At 45.1% G+C, this 17012-nt stretch overlaps 1 protein-coding gene across 1 annotated transcript in view; it reads right to left on the bottom strand.

Annotated features, from left to right (window-relative positions):
* Positions 1 to 249: 249 nt before the first annotated feature.
* Positions 250 to 17012, bottom strand: part of ANO5 (anoctamin 5) — a 58003-nt gene continuing 41240 nt past the window's right edge. The window contains exons 14-22 of the mRNA XM_064163066.1: positions 13446 to 13520; positions 12553 to 12775; positions 11818 to 11987; positions 11249 to 11346; positions 9470 to 9600; positions 7604 to 7809; positions 6657 to 6838; positions 5511 to 5616; positions 250 to 3783 (exon numbers count right to left, since the gene is read on the bottom strand). Of these exons, the coding sequence (XP_064019136.1) occupies positions 3562 to 3783; positions 5511 to 5616; positions 6657 to 6838; positions 7604 to 7809; positions 9470 to 9600; positions 11249 to 11346; positions 11818 to 11987; positions 12553 to 12775; positions 13446 to 13520 (1413 nt within the window). The 3' untranslated portion in view covers positions 250 to 3561. The remainder of the gene's footprint in view (positions 3784 to 5510; positions 5617 to 6656; positions 6839 to 7603; positions 7810 to 9469; positions 9601 to 11248; positions 11347 to 11817; positions 11988 to 12552; positions 12776 to 13445; positions 13521 to 17012) is intronic.

Raw genomic sequence — 17012 nt, 5'->3', positions numbered from 1 at the left:
AGTGAGACTCTGGAACAGGCTGTGGATGCCTCCTTCCTGGGAGTGTTCAAGGCGAGGCTGGACGAGTCCTTGGGCAGCGACGTTTAGTTGAGAGGTGCCCCTACCCACAGCAGGGAGGTTGGAGAAGATGATCTCTAAGTTCCCTTCCCACCTGTTCTATGAACACTTTTCTCCCTGAGGCTCGTGGGGCATTTGTAATAGTTCAGCTCATCTCTGTGTTGTTGGGGTTTCAAAACCAAGCTAGCAGCATAGGAAAAATAAACACTGCTTTATTTGCCAGATTCAGACCTTATGAACCGTACAGGTATAAGTTAGGTGATGTTTACAAAATTTATTCCAACATTAGTGTATCAGAGATCAGCAACACAGGCAGCAGACCAAAATGCCACTCAGATTACAGGGCAGTACACACAGAACAAGAAGAAAGTCCACCTATTCTCACTCCCTTTTGTTGTCTCAGCTAGCATTACATAACAAGGGAAAAGCAGAACAACAAAACCTTCTAGAAAAAGAACAGTATAGTGTCTTAAACTCTTTAGCTTGCAGTCATCAGCTTAGAACATACCACACTAAACCTTCCCAAGGTAAAACCAGGAAATTGCAACTGGGACAAAAAAAAGTAGTCCCTGATTGTGTTATACTTTCAAGGCCAATTTTCCTTCTTCTAACCAACCCTAATCGTAGCTCAAACCACAGTAGTTCCAACACAGAACTACCTTTGCTTTGGTTAAAGGCCACTTCTAGATATTGATACTAAGCACACCAAAATCAAACATTCCAACATTGGTCTTGTTTAGTCTGTGTGTGAACCGCTGTAAGCCTAACCACACTCAGAACACTTTGTCAAAATACTGCTTAACAACAAGAAAAAAGGCAAACTACTATGCAAAGAGGTGGTACTTGTCAGGTGCCACTAGCTCTGAAGAGGACAGGGCAGTCTCTTCCCAACAGCTCTATATACAAGGAAGTAACGCTATGAAGTGCAATGCTGTGTTTTAAAGGGATTCTTTTAAAAGAAGATCATCTCAGATTTTCCCCACTTTCTACTGGCAAAACACCTGTTTGCATAACATTCAATAGGAAGTGATCTCAAACATAAGCTTGACAGAAGCAGGAAGTTTGGGCCAAACCACCAAGTCAGCTCCAGCATCTGCATGCAGGGCTTCTGCCTATCCCAACCCCAGGTATTTCTTTGCTTTCCTCCACCTTGCTTTTAAACAGTTGTTTTGCTGACATCTTTTCAAGTCTTGTATATGAGGACACTTTTTATTGAAGAAACTAACACTCCCCAAGCAGGGATAGTGCATTTAACGCTGAATGTTTCCAATCAGATTGCACATTTTGCATAGGAATAGCCTTCTGCACCTCCTCACCTTGCTGTTGGGAGCACCTGTTTGCACTGCCAGCAGTAACAAAACCCTGGAGTCTAAACGAAGCAGTTTAGTTAACAGGCAGTGTGCCAGAGGCAGCAAAGTGCTTGCATTGTGTAAATTCTGGTGTCACACACGCAATTACAGTGACTGATACTCCTCTTTGGCTTGTACATTAAGCAGCAGAGCTAATTTACTCCTACATTCATTCCTCCAAGAAATCCATTGCTTCAAATGTATCTGCATATTCAAGCACACGGCCAGCTCGCCGTGAACACCGATTGCTAACGTGCTTGATTTACCAAGCAAACTGACAGAGCCAAGCTGAATAACTTACAGTAATGAGAAATGTACATCTGCTTCACCCCTGCCTGGCAGCCAAACCCTGTGCTGCTCGCTCGAGGTAGGCACTTCAGCATTACACAACTTCTGCTAACCCAAGGCATGGACTGAAAACTCTGTTACGACACGAAGGTTACTTAGGCAGATGCTCTAGGATGTATAGGCTATGCCTGCTAAAACAAACCATGGGAACTGCAGTAAACAGGACTTGTCTGGCTGATATGGACTACAAATCTAAATGATTTTTTCTGTATACTTGCAAGGAAGTATAACTTTCAAAGTGCAAATACAGTAATTTTTTTTCTCTCTCTAGCTAGTGTATTATACAACATGAGAGAACTCAACAGTCTGGTGCTGCCTTACCTAAGCAGCCCAGGTGTGAACTGCTCTCTGGGAACAGCTCAGCCAGCACTAGAAGTGTGCCAAGGCAGGCATGGTTTGGCTAACACTGGACAGCTCTGTGTGCAGGTTCACAGTATCAGGATGCCTGCAGGCACACTTGGGGAACACACATTTCCCCACTGTGATGAAAATCACATCTTTTGCCAAATGCAAATAAACAAGGCACTAAGCATGGGAGTGTTGATATGTTTTAAACACACAGCAAAATCATCCTAAAAATGCCTAACTGCTCCAAATGCTAACGGGAGGGCACATTCATAAACAGCTGGAACAGCTGGTAGCTACTTTGCACATGTACTTACTACATACTTATAAACTTGGGAACGTTGTAGAAAAGCCCCATAACAAAAAAAGGGAAAAAAATCAGTTTGAAGATTAAAAAGAAAAAAAAACAACAACAAACCCAACCCCCCCCCAGGCTCCTATGTATAATCACAACAGCAATGTAAACAGATTATTTGGCACGCTTGAATAAACTCTTCTGAACACAAACCCAGCCAGAAACCGCTCAGTTGGATGAAGGAGTGTGGCACTCCAGCTCCCAGTCCACTGCACTCTGCAGTCACATTACATGGACACAGCTTCAGCACCTCGCTGGCATTCACAGAGCACCCAAACGAAAGAGGAGCTCTGGCCAAAATGTGCCCTTCCAACAGCAGTTTCTGAGATCGAGGGAGGACTCAGCTGTACTTCTCCACATTGTCTCCATCTGCTCAAGACACTGCTGTCATTAGATGATTCCACAGTACCTGCATTTAAAGAGTGACCTCTTTGGCAGCTGATATCTTTAGGAAATATACTCTGGAGGGTTTTTTCCTTCCTTAGCATGGATTAACTGAATTCTGTGCCCAGAAATAATTCCAAGTGGAATTAAGCCAATACAGCTTTAAAAATCAATTCCTTCTAAAAAGTGTATAGAGGTTCAAAGTTGCAAACAAATTTTTCATAAGACATAGTGGATACAAACCCAGCCCCAAACTCTAAGCCTTGTATCAGAAGTGTTCTCCTGTTTAAACAACCATGTCATAAAAATAACACTCAGCCCCTTTGCACAGCAGAAGACCTCTAGGATATCCCTTTCAATCAGCTGGGATACAACCTGGAACTTTGCAGTTGGCAACAGGAGGAGGGCTTGTGGTAATAACCTTAAATATCCTGTGAGCCCTTTGAGGGTAACATTCCCTATACTGGGAATCCAGATTCTAGGAGATTACAGTTCTTATTCAAAGTGACAGGTAAACAGAAAACAGTGCTGAAGTCAGACAGCTGAGTAGGTTTACTACACCTAGAATGCTCAGTGAGACTTTTAAAGAAAAGTCTACAATCTTTGGACTGAAAGCAAAGAGTTGAAACTGTCCTATGGCTTCCAAGGTGATGCACACTGAGCAAATCACAGACCAAACCGAACAGACAGAAGGAACTAAATCCCAAACAAGTGTGTTTGCAGCTACATTGCCCTGGACAACTCCATCCTCCCTTCTGTGGCAATGAACTCCTTCTCCGTGGCTCGTTTATCGCCTTGGCACAGCCTCTCCTTCAGCTTTTCAAGTTCATACTCATGTAGGATTTTCTGTGTTAGGTACTTCTCACGTTTGATTTTGGCTTTCACGTCTGCTGGGACATCAGGAATCATCCATGCTACAAAGAATTTGACGATGAATACGACATGCTGGGGAAAAAGAAAAGAAAGGAAGCCAGGAGAAATCTAACAACTCACTGCCAAAGGAAACAGCAGAGAGATTTTTGTGTTTACAAACAGAACACATTTCCTTTGGCTGTCCTGCAACAACACAGAAAAAGCTGGGGATGGGTCTAGAGAACGAGGCTTATGAGAAGTGGCTGAGGGAACTGGGGTTGTTTAGGCTGGAGAATCATAGAATGGTTTAGGTTGGAATGATTCTTAAAGCTCAGCCAGTTCCAAACCCCTGCCATAGGCAGAGACACCTCCCACTAGAACAGGTAGCTCATGGCCTCATCCAACCTGGCCTTGAACACCTCCAGGGAGGGAGCAGCCACAACCTCCCTGGGCAACCTGTTCCAGTGTCTCACCACAACGTTCAGTTTGAATCTCTCCTCTGCCAGTTTAAACCCATTATCTCTTGTCCTGTCATTACAAGACCTTGTCAATAGTCTCTCCTCAGCATTCCTGTAGCCCCCCTTCAGATACTGGAAGGGTAAGGCTGAAGAGAAGGCTGAAGGGAGACTTCATTGCTCTCTACAATGTCCTGAAAGAAGGTTGTATAAAAGCATGCTGGGCATTTCTCCCTAGTATCAGGTGATGGAATGAAAGCAAATGGCCTTGAAGTTGTGCCAGGGGAGGTTTAGGTTGGAGACTAGGAAAAACTTCTATGCTGCAAGAGTGGTCATGCATTGGAACAGGCTGCCCAGGGAGATGGTGGAGTCACCATCCCTGGAGGTGTTCAGGAAACCTGTGGAAATGGCACTCTGGAACATGGTTTAATGGCTGCAGTGGTGCTAGGTGAATGGCTGGGCTCCATGAGCTCAAAAGGCTTTTCCAACCAAAACAACTCGATGATTTTGTGATTCTACAGCAAATGAATGTCTACCTGAGATCATGGAATCATAGAATCAAACAGGTTGGAAGAGACCTCCAAACTCATCCAGTCCAACCTAGCACCCAGCCCTAGCCAGTCAACCAGACCATGGCACTAAGTGCCTCATCCAGGCTTTGCTTGAACACCTCCAGGGACAGCAACTCCACCACCTCCCTGGGCAGCACAAAGCCTGAAACAGTTCTTTTGTGCAGAAACTTTAATTCCAAAGCATTTCTAAATTAGCAAACCCAAGATGAAAATGTCTGGTTCTGAACTGCCAGCATCCCTCTCTGGTACCTCTGTGTGGTTTCTCACAAAGTTCACACAGCTGTGCTGCCAACACTCAGCTATTGAGAACTGATAAGATACAGTAGGAAAGTGCTAACAGCACTCTAACATCTCTTTTCTCCTTTCAGAACTTGAAAGGCAGTGGTTTAATACTGAAGTGTCAGTGATCCAAACTACTGATTTAGCTATTTTTAGCCAATCTACATCACTGACAAATGTTTTCTGGATTTCTGAGTCCAGCCACCTCCCATGCAGCTCTTTAATGAAACTAGCAGGACTGAAAGTGCTAGTCCTTGTAGTTCATGTCTTCTTCACCTGCATGAAGACCACTGTCATTCAGCTGCTTTATCTGTATCAAATCTAGAAGCTTCCTTGGCTATTTTCACTGCTCTTGCTCTGAGGTTAAGTCCCTGACATCAGAAGACTTAGGACAAGAATCCTTAGGGAAGGAACTATTTTATACTCTGAGCAGTTCTGGGTTTTGTGGCATTAGTAATTACCTAGAGAATCTAAAAGGTACCAGCCTGGGAAGGACATTTAGTAGGGAACATACCTCCATAATAATTATGAAGGCCAGTTTTGCAGCAAGGATGTGCCAGAACTGCATAGTGTGTAGATATTTCTTCTCATGATCTGGAGGATATCGATAGTCTCTGTACCTGTTGGGTAGAAAGACAGGCAGGGGTGAAATGTCACTTCCAGCCTGAGACAGGCTACAAGCTCAGTGTCACTTACAGACAAATACAGCTGTCACTTAAGGGACCTTTTCACCTTGTTTTAAATGGTCTGTTTCCTCTTGCAGAAAAAAGGTTGCCTCTCAATTTGTTTCTACCTGATGTTTACTCACAGGCAGAGCAAGAGAGCAGCGATGAAGAGGCCTGAGCAGTGAAATTCTGCCTCTTTTCAGGCAAATCATACAGGGCAGAGTGACAGACCACAGCCATGGGCAGGGATTGTGTAAGAGTGAGAAATGTTGGCAGACTATGGATTGGACAGACACAGGGCCCAGTGGAAGGACATGAATGTGTGTTCTACACTCATGTGCAAGTAGGATACAGACTCTTGGGCCTCTAAAGCTAAAACATCATAAAAGTGCAGCATCTTCTTAAAGTGTTGTGGGGCCTTTGTTTGGTTCACTTGATTTGGGATTTTCTTGTTTTCCCATCAAACCAATACTCTTCTTTTACTGTGGACTTCTCCAAAGTTCTCTCTCCAATCTTCTGGAGCCTCCAATGCTGCTTCTTGCAACAAAGGCTGGGTTTTATTTGGTAATGAAAGCAGGATGACTCAGATCCTTGGTGGTATCTGGCATGGTAAAGGCTGACTTCAAATACCTTATCTAATTTTCAGCTTTGCAACCTAAACATTCCCTTAATACTTCCTTGTCCTCTTAGACCTTGCATCCTAAAAACCTTTGAAAACATAGGCTGAAATTTGCAACCTTAGGGACATAATCTCCTGCATCACTCAAAAATCAGAGCCAACCAACCAAACAGCAGCAATGAACCTAAACAGCCAAAAGCTGATTTTTCTGTGTGTCACTTGCATGACCTCCTACCATCCCAAGCACTGCCCTAGAAGTAACTTAGATATTACCTCTCATCATTTAGTATCTACTGGACTACTTACGACAGCACTGACTTTTTATGCTGTACTCTAAACAAAATGCCAACGTATTGATTATTACACCAACACCAACCTGCATATGACCAAGCCTTCTGGATTCCCTTTAGGCCTGTTTCTGTCAACAAAATCTGAGATCAGAAACACTGACAAACTGTTGTTTATGTATCCAGACATAGGCGAGTCCTCACTCTCCGAGTAAGCGTAGTAGTACACCAAACGAGGAATCATATCTGATGTGAATGCAACAATAAAAGCCTGAAAGAGAAATTGGAAAAAAGAAATGAAGGAATTGGCACACAAAACTGGTGAGCAGATGCATAAAGGGGTTTTGGTACCCTGAGACACTTGAGGTGCTCAGGTATTCCGCTAACTAGGCAACATTTGCAAGTGCGGTTGTTGCCTAAGACACTCGCAGAGCTGACAGTGTTCAATCCTGTGTGCTAAAAAGAGGCAACTGTTTTGCTCAGCAGTCTGCTTTGCAGTCTGAAATGAAAGACCAGCATAACACTGAGTACACAAAGAGTTGGACTGGATGATCTTGGAGGTCTCTTCCAACCTGGTTGATTCTATGATTCTATGATACTCCGAACTACTGTCCCCACTGGGGCATCCAGAGGCAGGTAACGAGCAGAATTCCCACAGAACAGGCCTCCTAGTGGCGAAACAGAAACGTCATTTGGCTGACAGAATTCATCCACATCTCCTGTCACCTGTGGTCCCTCCTGGGCAACCAGTGTGCTTCATCAGACTAAGCTTCAGACTGGTTTATGCCATTCCAAAACACTGGAAAACACAGACAAGTGACTAAAAAGCTCTGGTGCAGTGAAATGTGGACTGGGAGCTGTTGCCAACATACAGAAGAGCTGAAGCACCCCAGTGTTTCCAACCACCTCTCTGTAGGGTGATGTGACAAAATGGACAATGCTGCTGAAGGGGAAAAAGCCTCAGCTGGTTTTCAAATGAGCAAATTCCAAGTGCATGGAAGAATCTGAGCTGATGTAGCAGAGCTCCCATGCTTACATTGGTGACAACAGACAGGATGGCCATTCCGTTCAGGATTTCCTGCCACACTCCTATGCTGTGTGCTTTGGCAGCCACAGGTCTCCTGAACTGGGTGGTTAACTTCCAGGAGTCGACTCGAATCTCCAGGATATTATTCATCAGAGCAAGTAGTGGAGCCAGGGGAAAGGATGCCACAAAGAGAGTGATGAATCCAAACTGAATGACTGCAAGAGAGAAAAGAAAGTGCCAAAATGTGCTCCTATGCAAGTACCCTCAGGCTGAGAGTAAAACATTCACATTGCCACTGCAGACAAATGGCAGAACTCTGCCAGGCTGCACAGCAAGTCACCTCCAGCCCTGGCCTGAGCTGAGTCACAACCTGCCCCAGCCCTGAGGCTCCTCTAGGCTCTCAGGGCTACTCTGTTCAAGAACAGGGCATTCAGGCCCTCCTAAGTGCTGCTGTCAGAAGTGCTGGACAGAGTTTCTTTCATGGTGCTGCAGCCCTCTGGTGAACAAAACCTAACTGTAGGGCAATGGGAATGTAGTCATACACCTCATTTCTGAGTACAAAAGCAGACTAGATTTCCTCTCCTGCAGTTTGTACAGAGCCAGCCCACTTGCCTGTTACTTATAAAGAAAAAAACAAACCAGAGGAAATATTTTTATTACAACCTGACCTTCACCTACTCTTCTTGGTTTACCCAAAATATTAATACCAGTTCTGTATGCAATGATTCCACTGGAGAAGTCGAAACATTTAGCTCAAGAAGTGCAAGTAAAATACAAAAATGACCCCTTTAGTCATTACCAAAATTAAATGTCTCTGGGTACAGAATGTGACAGCTCTCAGTGCAGAGCCAACACTGCCATGGTGTTTGGAAGACAGGAAACAGAACATCTTGTCTGGTTTAGGCAGTGGATAAAAACAAATTCCCATGCACCAGCCATCAGCTCTGCCATGATTTCAGCAATCAAATCTTCAACTCAGAAAAGCAACAAAATTCCTGCTAGCTAAGCAGCCCCAGGTCAAGGTGGAGGGTAATGGTATCAGGTCTGACTCGGGAAGAGCAAGAACATCTACTGACAGGCATGGCTGACAACACTGATAGCTCTTAGCGCAACGAATGTCACAGGACCACAGCCTTCTATGAGACGCTAGGAACAGTATGGAGTGACAATAATACAGCTGCAAAGCTCTAGGCAGGAATTATTTCTGTGCAGAAACACAGAGAAGCACTTTACAACAAACTGTCCTTTTAACAGAGAAATACTGATTGATTTTTTTAGTGTCTCTCAGATTTAGTTCAGCTTCAGAGTCTAGCTCTGGTTCTCAGGTTCTGTAAGCCGATGTGACCTGCTGGCACTAGCTTTGAAAGCCCTGTTCTGTTCCCCATGCTCCCTCTGCTGTCCGCTGGACTCCAGCGAGGCACCAACCCGTGCAAACCTAAGCCGAAATGGATTCTCCCTGAGGCAGCTCCTAGACCCTGTATCTGCAGAACCCACCCTTGCAGCAGACTTGGCACTCATCCCATACTTTCCACTTCCACTGACATGAGCTGGGAACACGCTTGGGAACAAGAACAGAACAGACACCAAGACAGCAGCTGGCTGCACTCAGAATAATGTTCCCCATTCAAGTGAGGGAAACAAACACTCTGCAGTGTTTCTGTGAATTTCCTTGCTCTCTTGACTTGACTCTTTTGGGGTTTAGTTCTGGTTTTCAAGTTGGGCTGACCTATTTAATCATGTCCAGCAGTTAATCATCTATTATTTACCAGATAAAACTCCTCAACTCACAGCAATTAACTGAGCAGCTCTTTTTCATTGGCAGTGTCAGGACAGAGTGTCTTGTCCTCAGTTCCAAAGGTGCATTTTTAACCTTACCCATTTCCAGGTATTCATAGAACAGGCCTAAGGCTCCAAATGTCTGCAGATCGTGGTCCTGCTCCCAACGACTGTACAAGTTCTCCGGATTGTTCCGGGCTTTCCGGCGTCCCCACCAGTTACAGATCCACCTGTGTGTGCAGAGACAGTTACACAATGGCAGGGCCTGGAAGGCACCTCCAAAGACCATTCAGTCCAACCTCCCTGCCAGGGCAGCATCACCAGGCTTCTCTTGGAAAGGGTCCAGCAGAGGGCTGTAAGGATGATGAGGGGACTGGAGCAGTGCCTGGTGAGGAAAGGCTGAGGGACCTGGGGCTGCTTAGTCTGGAGAAGGTAAGACTGAGAGGGGATTTAATAAATGCTTATAAATAGCTGAGGGCTGGGGGTCAGGAGGAGGGGACAGGCTCTGCTCACTTGCTTCTTGTGATAGGACAAGGAGCAATGGATGGAAGCTGCAGCACAGGAGGCTCCACCTCAACACAAGGAGAACTTCTTTACTGGAAGGGTCCCAGAGCCCTGGCACAGGCTGCCCAGAGATGCTGGGGAGTCTCCTTCTCTGGAGCCTTCCAAGGCCTATCTGGATGTGTTCCTGTGTGACCTGAGCTAGATTGTATGGTCCTGCTCTGGCAGGGGATTGGACCTGATGATCATATTGGGTCCCTTCCATCCCCTGACATCCTGTGAGCCTGTGAACACATCCAGGTGGGTTTTGAATGTCTCCAGAGGAGACTGACCAACCTCTCTCAGCAGCCTGTTCCAGGGCTCCGTTACCCTCACAGTGAAAACGTTTTCTCTTTAAGATCATGTGGAACCTCCTCTGATCCAGCTTGCTCCCATCACCCCTTGTCCTGTCACTGGACATTCCTGAGCAGAGGCTGGCTCTATCCTCCTCACACTGCCCTGTACACCTTTATCAACATGAATGGGTTCACCCCTCAGGCTCCTATTCTCCAAGCTAAAGAGCCCCAGCTCCCTCATAACAGGGATGTTCCACCCCCTTCAGCATCTCCGGGGCTCTGTGCTGGACTCTTTCAAGCAGTTCCCTGTCCTTCCTGAACAGTGAGAGGAGCAGAAGCAGCATTCCCTTCTCTAAGCTAGCTCCTAGTTGCAATATACTTTTACAAGCATGGCTTACACAAAGACTCCCTGGGCAGCCTGTTCAGTGTTTTGTCACCCTCCCAGGGAAAGAATTCTTCCTCATGTTTACATGAAACTTCTATGCCTCAGCTTCCACCCTCTGCCCCTTGTCTGGTTATTGGGCATCCCCCAGCAGAGCCTGGCTCCAGCCTCCTGGCACTCACCCTGCACATATTTATAACCATTGATGAGGTCACCTCTCAGCCTCCTCCAGGCAGCACAGCCCCAGCTCCCTCAGGCTCTCCTCATAACAGAGATGTTCCATTCCCTTCATCATCCTTGTGAAGTGACTCTCTTAAGCAGCTAGTAGTAGTACCTGTAGTTTTAGAGTGATTTGCCCTACCCAGGGAGGTGTTGGAGTCACCATCCCTGAAGTGTTCAAGAGAAGACTGGATGGGGCACTTAGTGCCATGGACTAGTTGACTGGATAGGGCTGGGTGATCTTGGAGGTCTCTTCCAACCTGGTTGATTGTTTGATTCTAAGAGAGGCCAAAGACCTCTCTAACAGAATGAGTCTAGCTGTGGTAATTCGTGCTTGACTCACAGAGTTTTTTCCTGGCTTCATATAGCAATACTCATTATAACTCCTTCAGAGATTTTGCTGTTTGCAGCATGAGCACCTCAGGGCAGGAGATAACTTACGGGACAATGGCCTCCTGGATGTTCCCCCAGATCTGTTTGCCAGCCATGACAATGGTGAGCTGTGTCGTCAACTCTATCAAACAGCCTGCAGGGTCGCACTGGCAGAGACAAACTGGGGGTTAATGGACATGGAAAATGGACATTCCCTAGATAAACTATGTTCTGCCACTGGAAAAAGGAAAGAAAAGAGTTCTTATTACTTTGCAGAACAATAATTTTCACCTGGCCTGCCAGCTGAGATACCTTCTTAGATGGGCTTTCAACTCTCATGTGCTTGACAAAACACACCCCAAAATCTAATGACCACTTGCAAACAAAGTAATTCAGAGGTGCCTCAGGCTGACCACTGTGCAGATACTCAAAAGTAAGGCAGCAGGAGCTACATGAAGCAGCCACTCCACAGCCCTGCAAAGATGAATCTATGGTGCTCGGTTAGCTCTCAACACCAGACCAGCTCAGCTCACTCTAAAACAAAACTGCAGCTCAAAATTTATGACTGCACAGGTTGGGTAAAGAGTTTAAACTAATGTTAATGTTCTTATTATTTAGTCCAACTTAAGAACTCCTACCTCCTCATTTCTCCAGCGATTAAACATGTATGTGTAAGCACCTGGGTAGCCAACAAACTTCCCTTTGAAGAAGGCCACATAGAAGCAGGATGAATAGTAGTTGACAAACTGGAACAGAAACATCTTCATAGTAAGCCTGTTTTCATACTCCATGTGAGTTCTTGGAATCTCTGTGAAGCCAGAAAACAGTAATTTTAGTTTTCCTTTATTCCTTTTACAAGGATACAGACTCAAATACTCATCACCCTCAGTGCCTTCACATCCCTCAGTTTACAGTGCAGTGTCTTGAGTAGACAGACAAGTGATATTCCTTCTTGAAATACTTTTATATCAGACTTAGGATGTTCAGAGGAAGGTTACACCTGCACGTCTGAAAACCAATCTGGCCTAACCTTTTCAAGAGTGCAGAATCAGAACGGACACTGCTGCCAGCATCACCCCACACCTCACCCCTCGGCCGTGTTCCCAAGCGGGGCTGGGCGCAGTTGCCTCCGGCTGCCAGAGGAGGGCAGCAGACTCTGGAAGTAAACTGCTGTGCTCCTCTGCAGCTGCCAGCCACAGCAGCGCTCACACTCCAGCAACTAATCTACACTTGCAAGCAGCAAAACAACACTGCTGAGCCTTCATGCTGATCGGTTCGAGCCCTTCACGAAAGAATGACCAAAAGATGATGATTTTCTCTTTGATTTTGCTGGGAGATTCCTTCCAAGTTTTGTCTTCAAGCACATTGCTTACCCATATCAGTGATCCAGATGGCTATTCTCTCATAGAAGAAATTCAGTATCATGATGATGACAAAATTCAGGCATGAGGCTGTGACAGAGGTTGCCAGCTGAGGGGTCAATAAGCCACTGATGGGCTCTAAGCTCTGGGTGTTCTCCATCAGGCTGGCAAAGGCAGCGTACACCGCCAGACGATACACGATCACAGCTATCATGCTAGCTATGATCAGAGACACCTATGGGAAGGACAGAGATTGGAAAGAGACTTACATCTCAGCACAGCTATAGGCTATTTAGAAGTAAGATGTAAATCACTATGCTTTGTCGTTTTTAAATGTTATTCTTGATGGGTATGAGTTCAGCAGCACTGAAATGCAAAGTGATTTGCTGCATTACCTACATTAACTCCACTGCATCGTTTTGCAAACACAAGAAAAGCAGACAATCCAACAGCAACAGGCCAAAAAACCCAAACAAACAGTGCAGAAAGATACAGACTCTCACAAACGGAGATGGAAAGGGCAAGTTTGATTATGCTGCCCACACTGAAATTCACTCTGCAGCTATTTCTACAGAGGAAGATGTGGATAGTTCATTGCAGTGAAAAACACCTTTCCCTTTTTGCCTTTCCTGCAGCTTTTCCAGTATGGCCTGTTAACAGCACATAACCCAGAGAAAAGTTCTCCCTATGCTAATGTGTCCAACCAAATTACTAAGTAATGACAGGTTTCCAAGGCCTGCCTTTTAAAATCTCTGTTGAAGTGGATTTTGCAGAGCAGTAGGCAAACTGCAGGACAATAATAAAAGCCTGGTTTAGTCCCATGATTAAACCTAGTGTCAAGGTCATGATTAGTGATGATCAGCAACTCTGACATCTGTTAAAATGACAATTCCACAAATGCTCACCCAGAACAACACTGTGGCTCCTGAGATGCAGAATCGCACAGCCTGGCTGGTTACTGGCAAATAAGGCTCCATCTCCTGCAACAGGCAAGCACAGCACAGTTCACAAATCCAGCATCTCACTCTAACACCCAGCAGCACACAGAGCTACTGTCAGCTGTGTGGAAGTGTCCACATCTGAGGGAAACCATTCAGAACCCCAATTCTAAAGGGGAGACAAGACATGATTCTGCATGTGTCAAGAGAAAAAAAACACCAACCAAGAAGAGGAGGACAGAAGTGTAACCAAAAATGTGGAAAACAAAGAGAGCAGTTGGGAAGAAGGGTCAAACCTCTGCAAAAATCAGTCAGGAGCTGAAGGAAAAGGACCAGCTCCTTCACTAGGGCAGCTGTTACTGTAATGCCAGGTCTCTGAGTCCAAAACTGGACTGATTTTAAAGAAATTCTTAAAATACTTTCTTAAAATGACCATTTCTGTAGAGGTACCACAGCCAGGGAGTGCTTCCCCTGCTCCTTCAAGGTCTTTCCTTTTTCACTGAAGAAGAGGCTACTTTCATTAGCTGTCAATAGGCATCAGGCAGCTTGGGCTTACCCAGGCAAACATCCCCACACAGCACATGAACAACTCTCCATGATCATGTAAAGTAGTCTTTCTCACAACCAATTCTAGTCCCTCAATTATCAGGTCACATGTATTAAGAAAGAGCCATTTAAGAACTGATGCCAGCAGAAGATGATCTAGGAAGAGACAATCTGAACGTGATACAGTGCCTTGTCCCAAAGAGGTCTACTCTCCTCTTGCAGAAGGGGGCACCAATGGCTATGGGCGAGCACAGTACTAAGTATATTATCAATAAGGCAATGCTTGTTCTGACAACACAACACAACACAAAGTACTGAAGCTGTGAGAACTTGTTGAAGGAAGCCCATTTCCTGTGGCACAAAAGCTCAGAATGTGAAGGCAGGGTCTCAATGCAGGGTCTCAATGCAGGCTACTGCTGAATGCAACAGCCACAACTGAGCTGTGCCGCCCCTGACACAACCCCGCAGCAGCTGCTGTTTTGCAAGGGTTGCTGCCTCAGCACAGTGATGTTCTTCAGCCAGCATGCTCACACCAACGTGATTTTGTCTGAAGGGTAATGTGCTGTTCTCTCTGGAGAGATACTGCCTGTACCTGCCTGACTGTACTTACTAAACACAATTATCTATACTGCAGTCCTGAGTCACAACAAGTTGTTTGATGGTGATAGCAGTTAAAGTCTATTAGCAGAGCTATTAAAAAAATACAGCTGAAGATAAGATACAAGCACTGATAACAGGTAGCTTTACATGGGCTCATAACATTTTACACCTCTGGTGTATTAATAAATAACATGCATATTCTGTACTAAACCCAAATCTTTCACGCAGCCGAAGCTACTTAACAAGTTTTCCACTTCAGAGCAAAAGGCAGGCACCAGTGTGCAATAACAGAGCCTAAGTTTCACTGATGTTCTTCATTACTTATGTAAGTTAAGATTCTATCATAATCAGCAAAACCAGATTTTAGCTATGATCTACAAAACACTTTAGCTTTGTGACCAAATGAAGCCTTAATTAAAGCCTCGAGATGGGCAAATTCTTGTAGAACTTTGAATCACTGCCAAGAATAAGGAGGAAAATAAAATCTGAGCAAAGTAAAGCCAGTGTTGGGAGACAGGGAACAAAGCAAGCCATATCCAGATCATCTTATCAGCCTGCAGAAGTATGCTATTGGAAATCACTGTCCTGGTATGCTCAGGATGTTCAGTAGTTAAAGGAGGGCTGTAAGAAATCTGGGGTTGGACTTTTGACAAAGACTTATCATGATAAGACAAGGGGTGGACTTAGATTAGAGGTTAAGGATGAAGTTCTTTAATCTGAGGGTGGTGAGGCACTGGAACAAGCTTCCCAGAGAAGCTGTAGATGCCTTATTCTTGAAGGTGTTCAAGGCCAGGCTGGATGAGGCCTTGAGCAACTTGGCCTAATGAAAGGTACCTGTCCCTGCCCATGGCAGGGGGCTGGAACTAGATGATCTTTACTGTCCTTTCCAACCCAAACCATTGCAGGTCTGTGATTGCTAAGGATCACTTCTAAACCTGCCACAGAAAGGCTTCTGAAAATCCACCAAGGTACTAAACTGATGTGCCATCAAGGACTGTACAGTCAGGGCATTTTCATGGCACTGTGTGCTAGTTTGAGCCCAGCTGTTTCTTAAGGTGGGGGGGGCAGGTAAGGGTTAATGCACACTTAGCTCAGAGCAGTGCAGCATCTGACATCATTTCCCTTTCTAAAACACAACCCAAATAAGCCATCCTACCTAAGAGATCTGCACAAACCACAGACAGAAGGATCTCTCTCAAGACAGCTGTAGGATTGCACCTCACTCATGTCATCATTGGCTGATCTACCTCAAACAACTGCAGGCTTTGGTCCATGCAGTAGCAGCCGCTGCCCACAAGTCAGCCTATTACTTCCCTGTCCTTACATCATTATCCTCTGCTGCAGCCCATTGCTGTGGAGCACACAAAGGCAATGAACAACCTCTGCGTGGCTTCCCCCTGCTCTTGCCTAACTGCAGCACAACCACAGTGGTTCAGCTGGTTTTGGTCACTGCTCAGCCACATAACAAAGTGGAGGTTTTGAGCGTGAGAACACACAGGGATGCAAACCAGCAAACCACATGCAACAGGCTGGCATCTGTTTGCAATCAGCAGAGCTGGCTAATGAAAAATTGATTTATCTGAAACTGTTTTCCTGTGCATGCAGAAATCAATACCTCAGCAGAGCTACACTTCAGATCATAATGTGCCATTATCAAAGCTGGAGGTACAAGGACAGCAGCATTAACACTGTGTGTGCAGAAAGGCAGGGAGACAGAAGCACTGTCTTCAGGAGAAATAAGATTAGTCTATGTCTTTCCTAATAATTAAACACCTGAGAGACAGGGCTACCCTTTCTAGAACAAGGATTCTTCCTGTGTTCTGGCTAAGCTTCTATTTCTTCACTGATGATTGTGTTCAGCATACTTACAACCAGTGAAAAAAAGTTCTTCTAGGCTGAGGAAGGATGATTTCAAAACACATCTGAAGTGGAGGATGTTGCATTGGAGCACAACCATTTGATCCCTACATTTCTCAAATAACTCCTGTCTACATTAAATTTAAATGAAGACAATTAACATCTAGTAACTATTTATACAGAGCACTTTGCAGAGTTAAACAGTGTGGTTAATTGTACCTTAATTAGTTTTCAGACAACTCCACCAACCTTCATCTCTCTAGAGTTCTCCTAACAAAGTGACTGTGCCAGTAGCAAAACCCCAGCAGGTCCCAGTTATGTATCTTTAGATCAAGGTGACTGCTTGCTCTATGCTGTGTAGGGAGGAGGGGGACTGCTCTGAAAGGTGAGAATTCAGAGACTGCTACCTTGAAACACGAAGGACACTGTCAAGATAATGTTAGCCAAGTGAGAGCTATCAACTCTGCCTTTGTATTCCTGATTTAACGTATCAGCTTCCTGTGGAAATTAAAATCAGCAGAGGGTAACTAA

This window comes from Pogoniulus pusillus, chromosome 24, assembly GCF_015220805.1.
Source record: "Pogoniulus pusillus isolate bPogPus1 chromosome 24, bPogPus1.pri, whole genome shotgun sequence".
NCBI classification, from domain to species: Eukaryota; Metazoa; Chordata; class Aves; order Piciformes; family Lybiidae; genus Pogoniulus; species Pogoniulus pusillus.
Note: the sequence above shows the minus strand (reverse complement) of the source record. Positions and strands in the feature narration are given on the sequence as shown.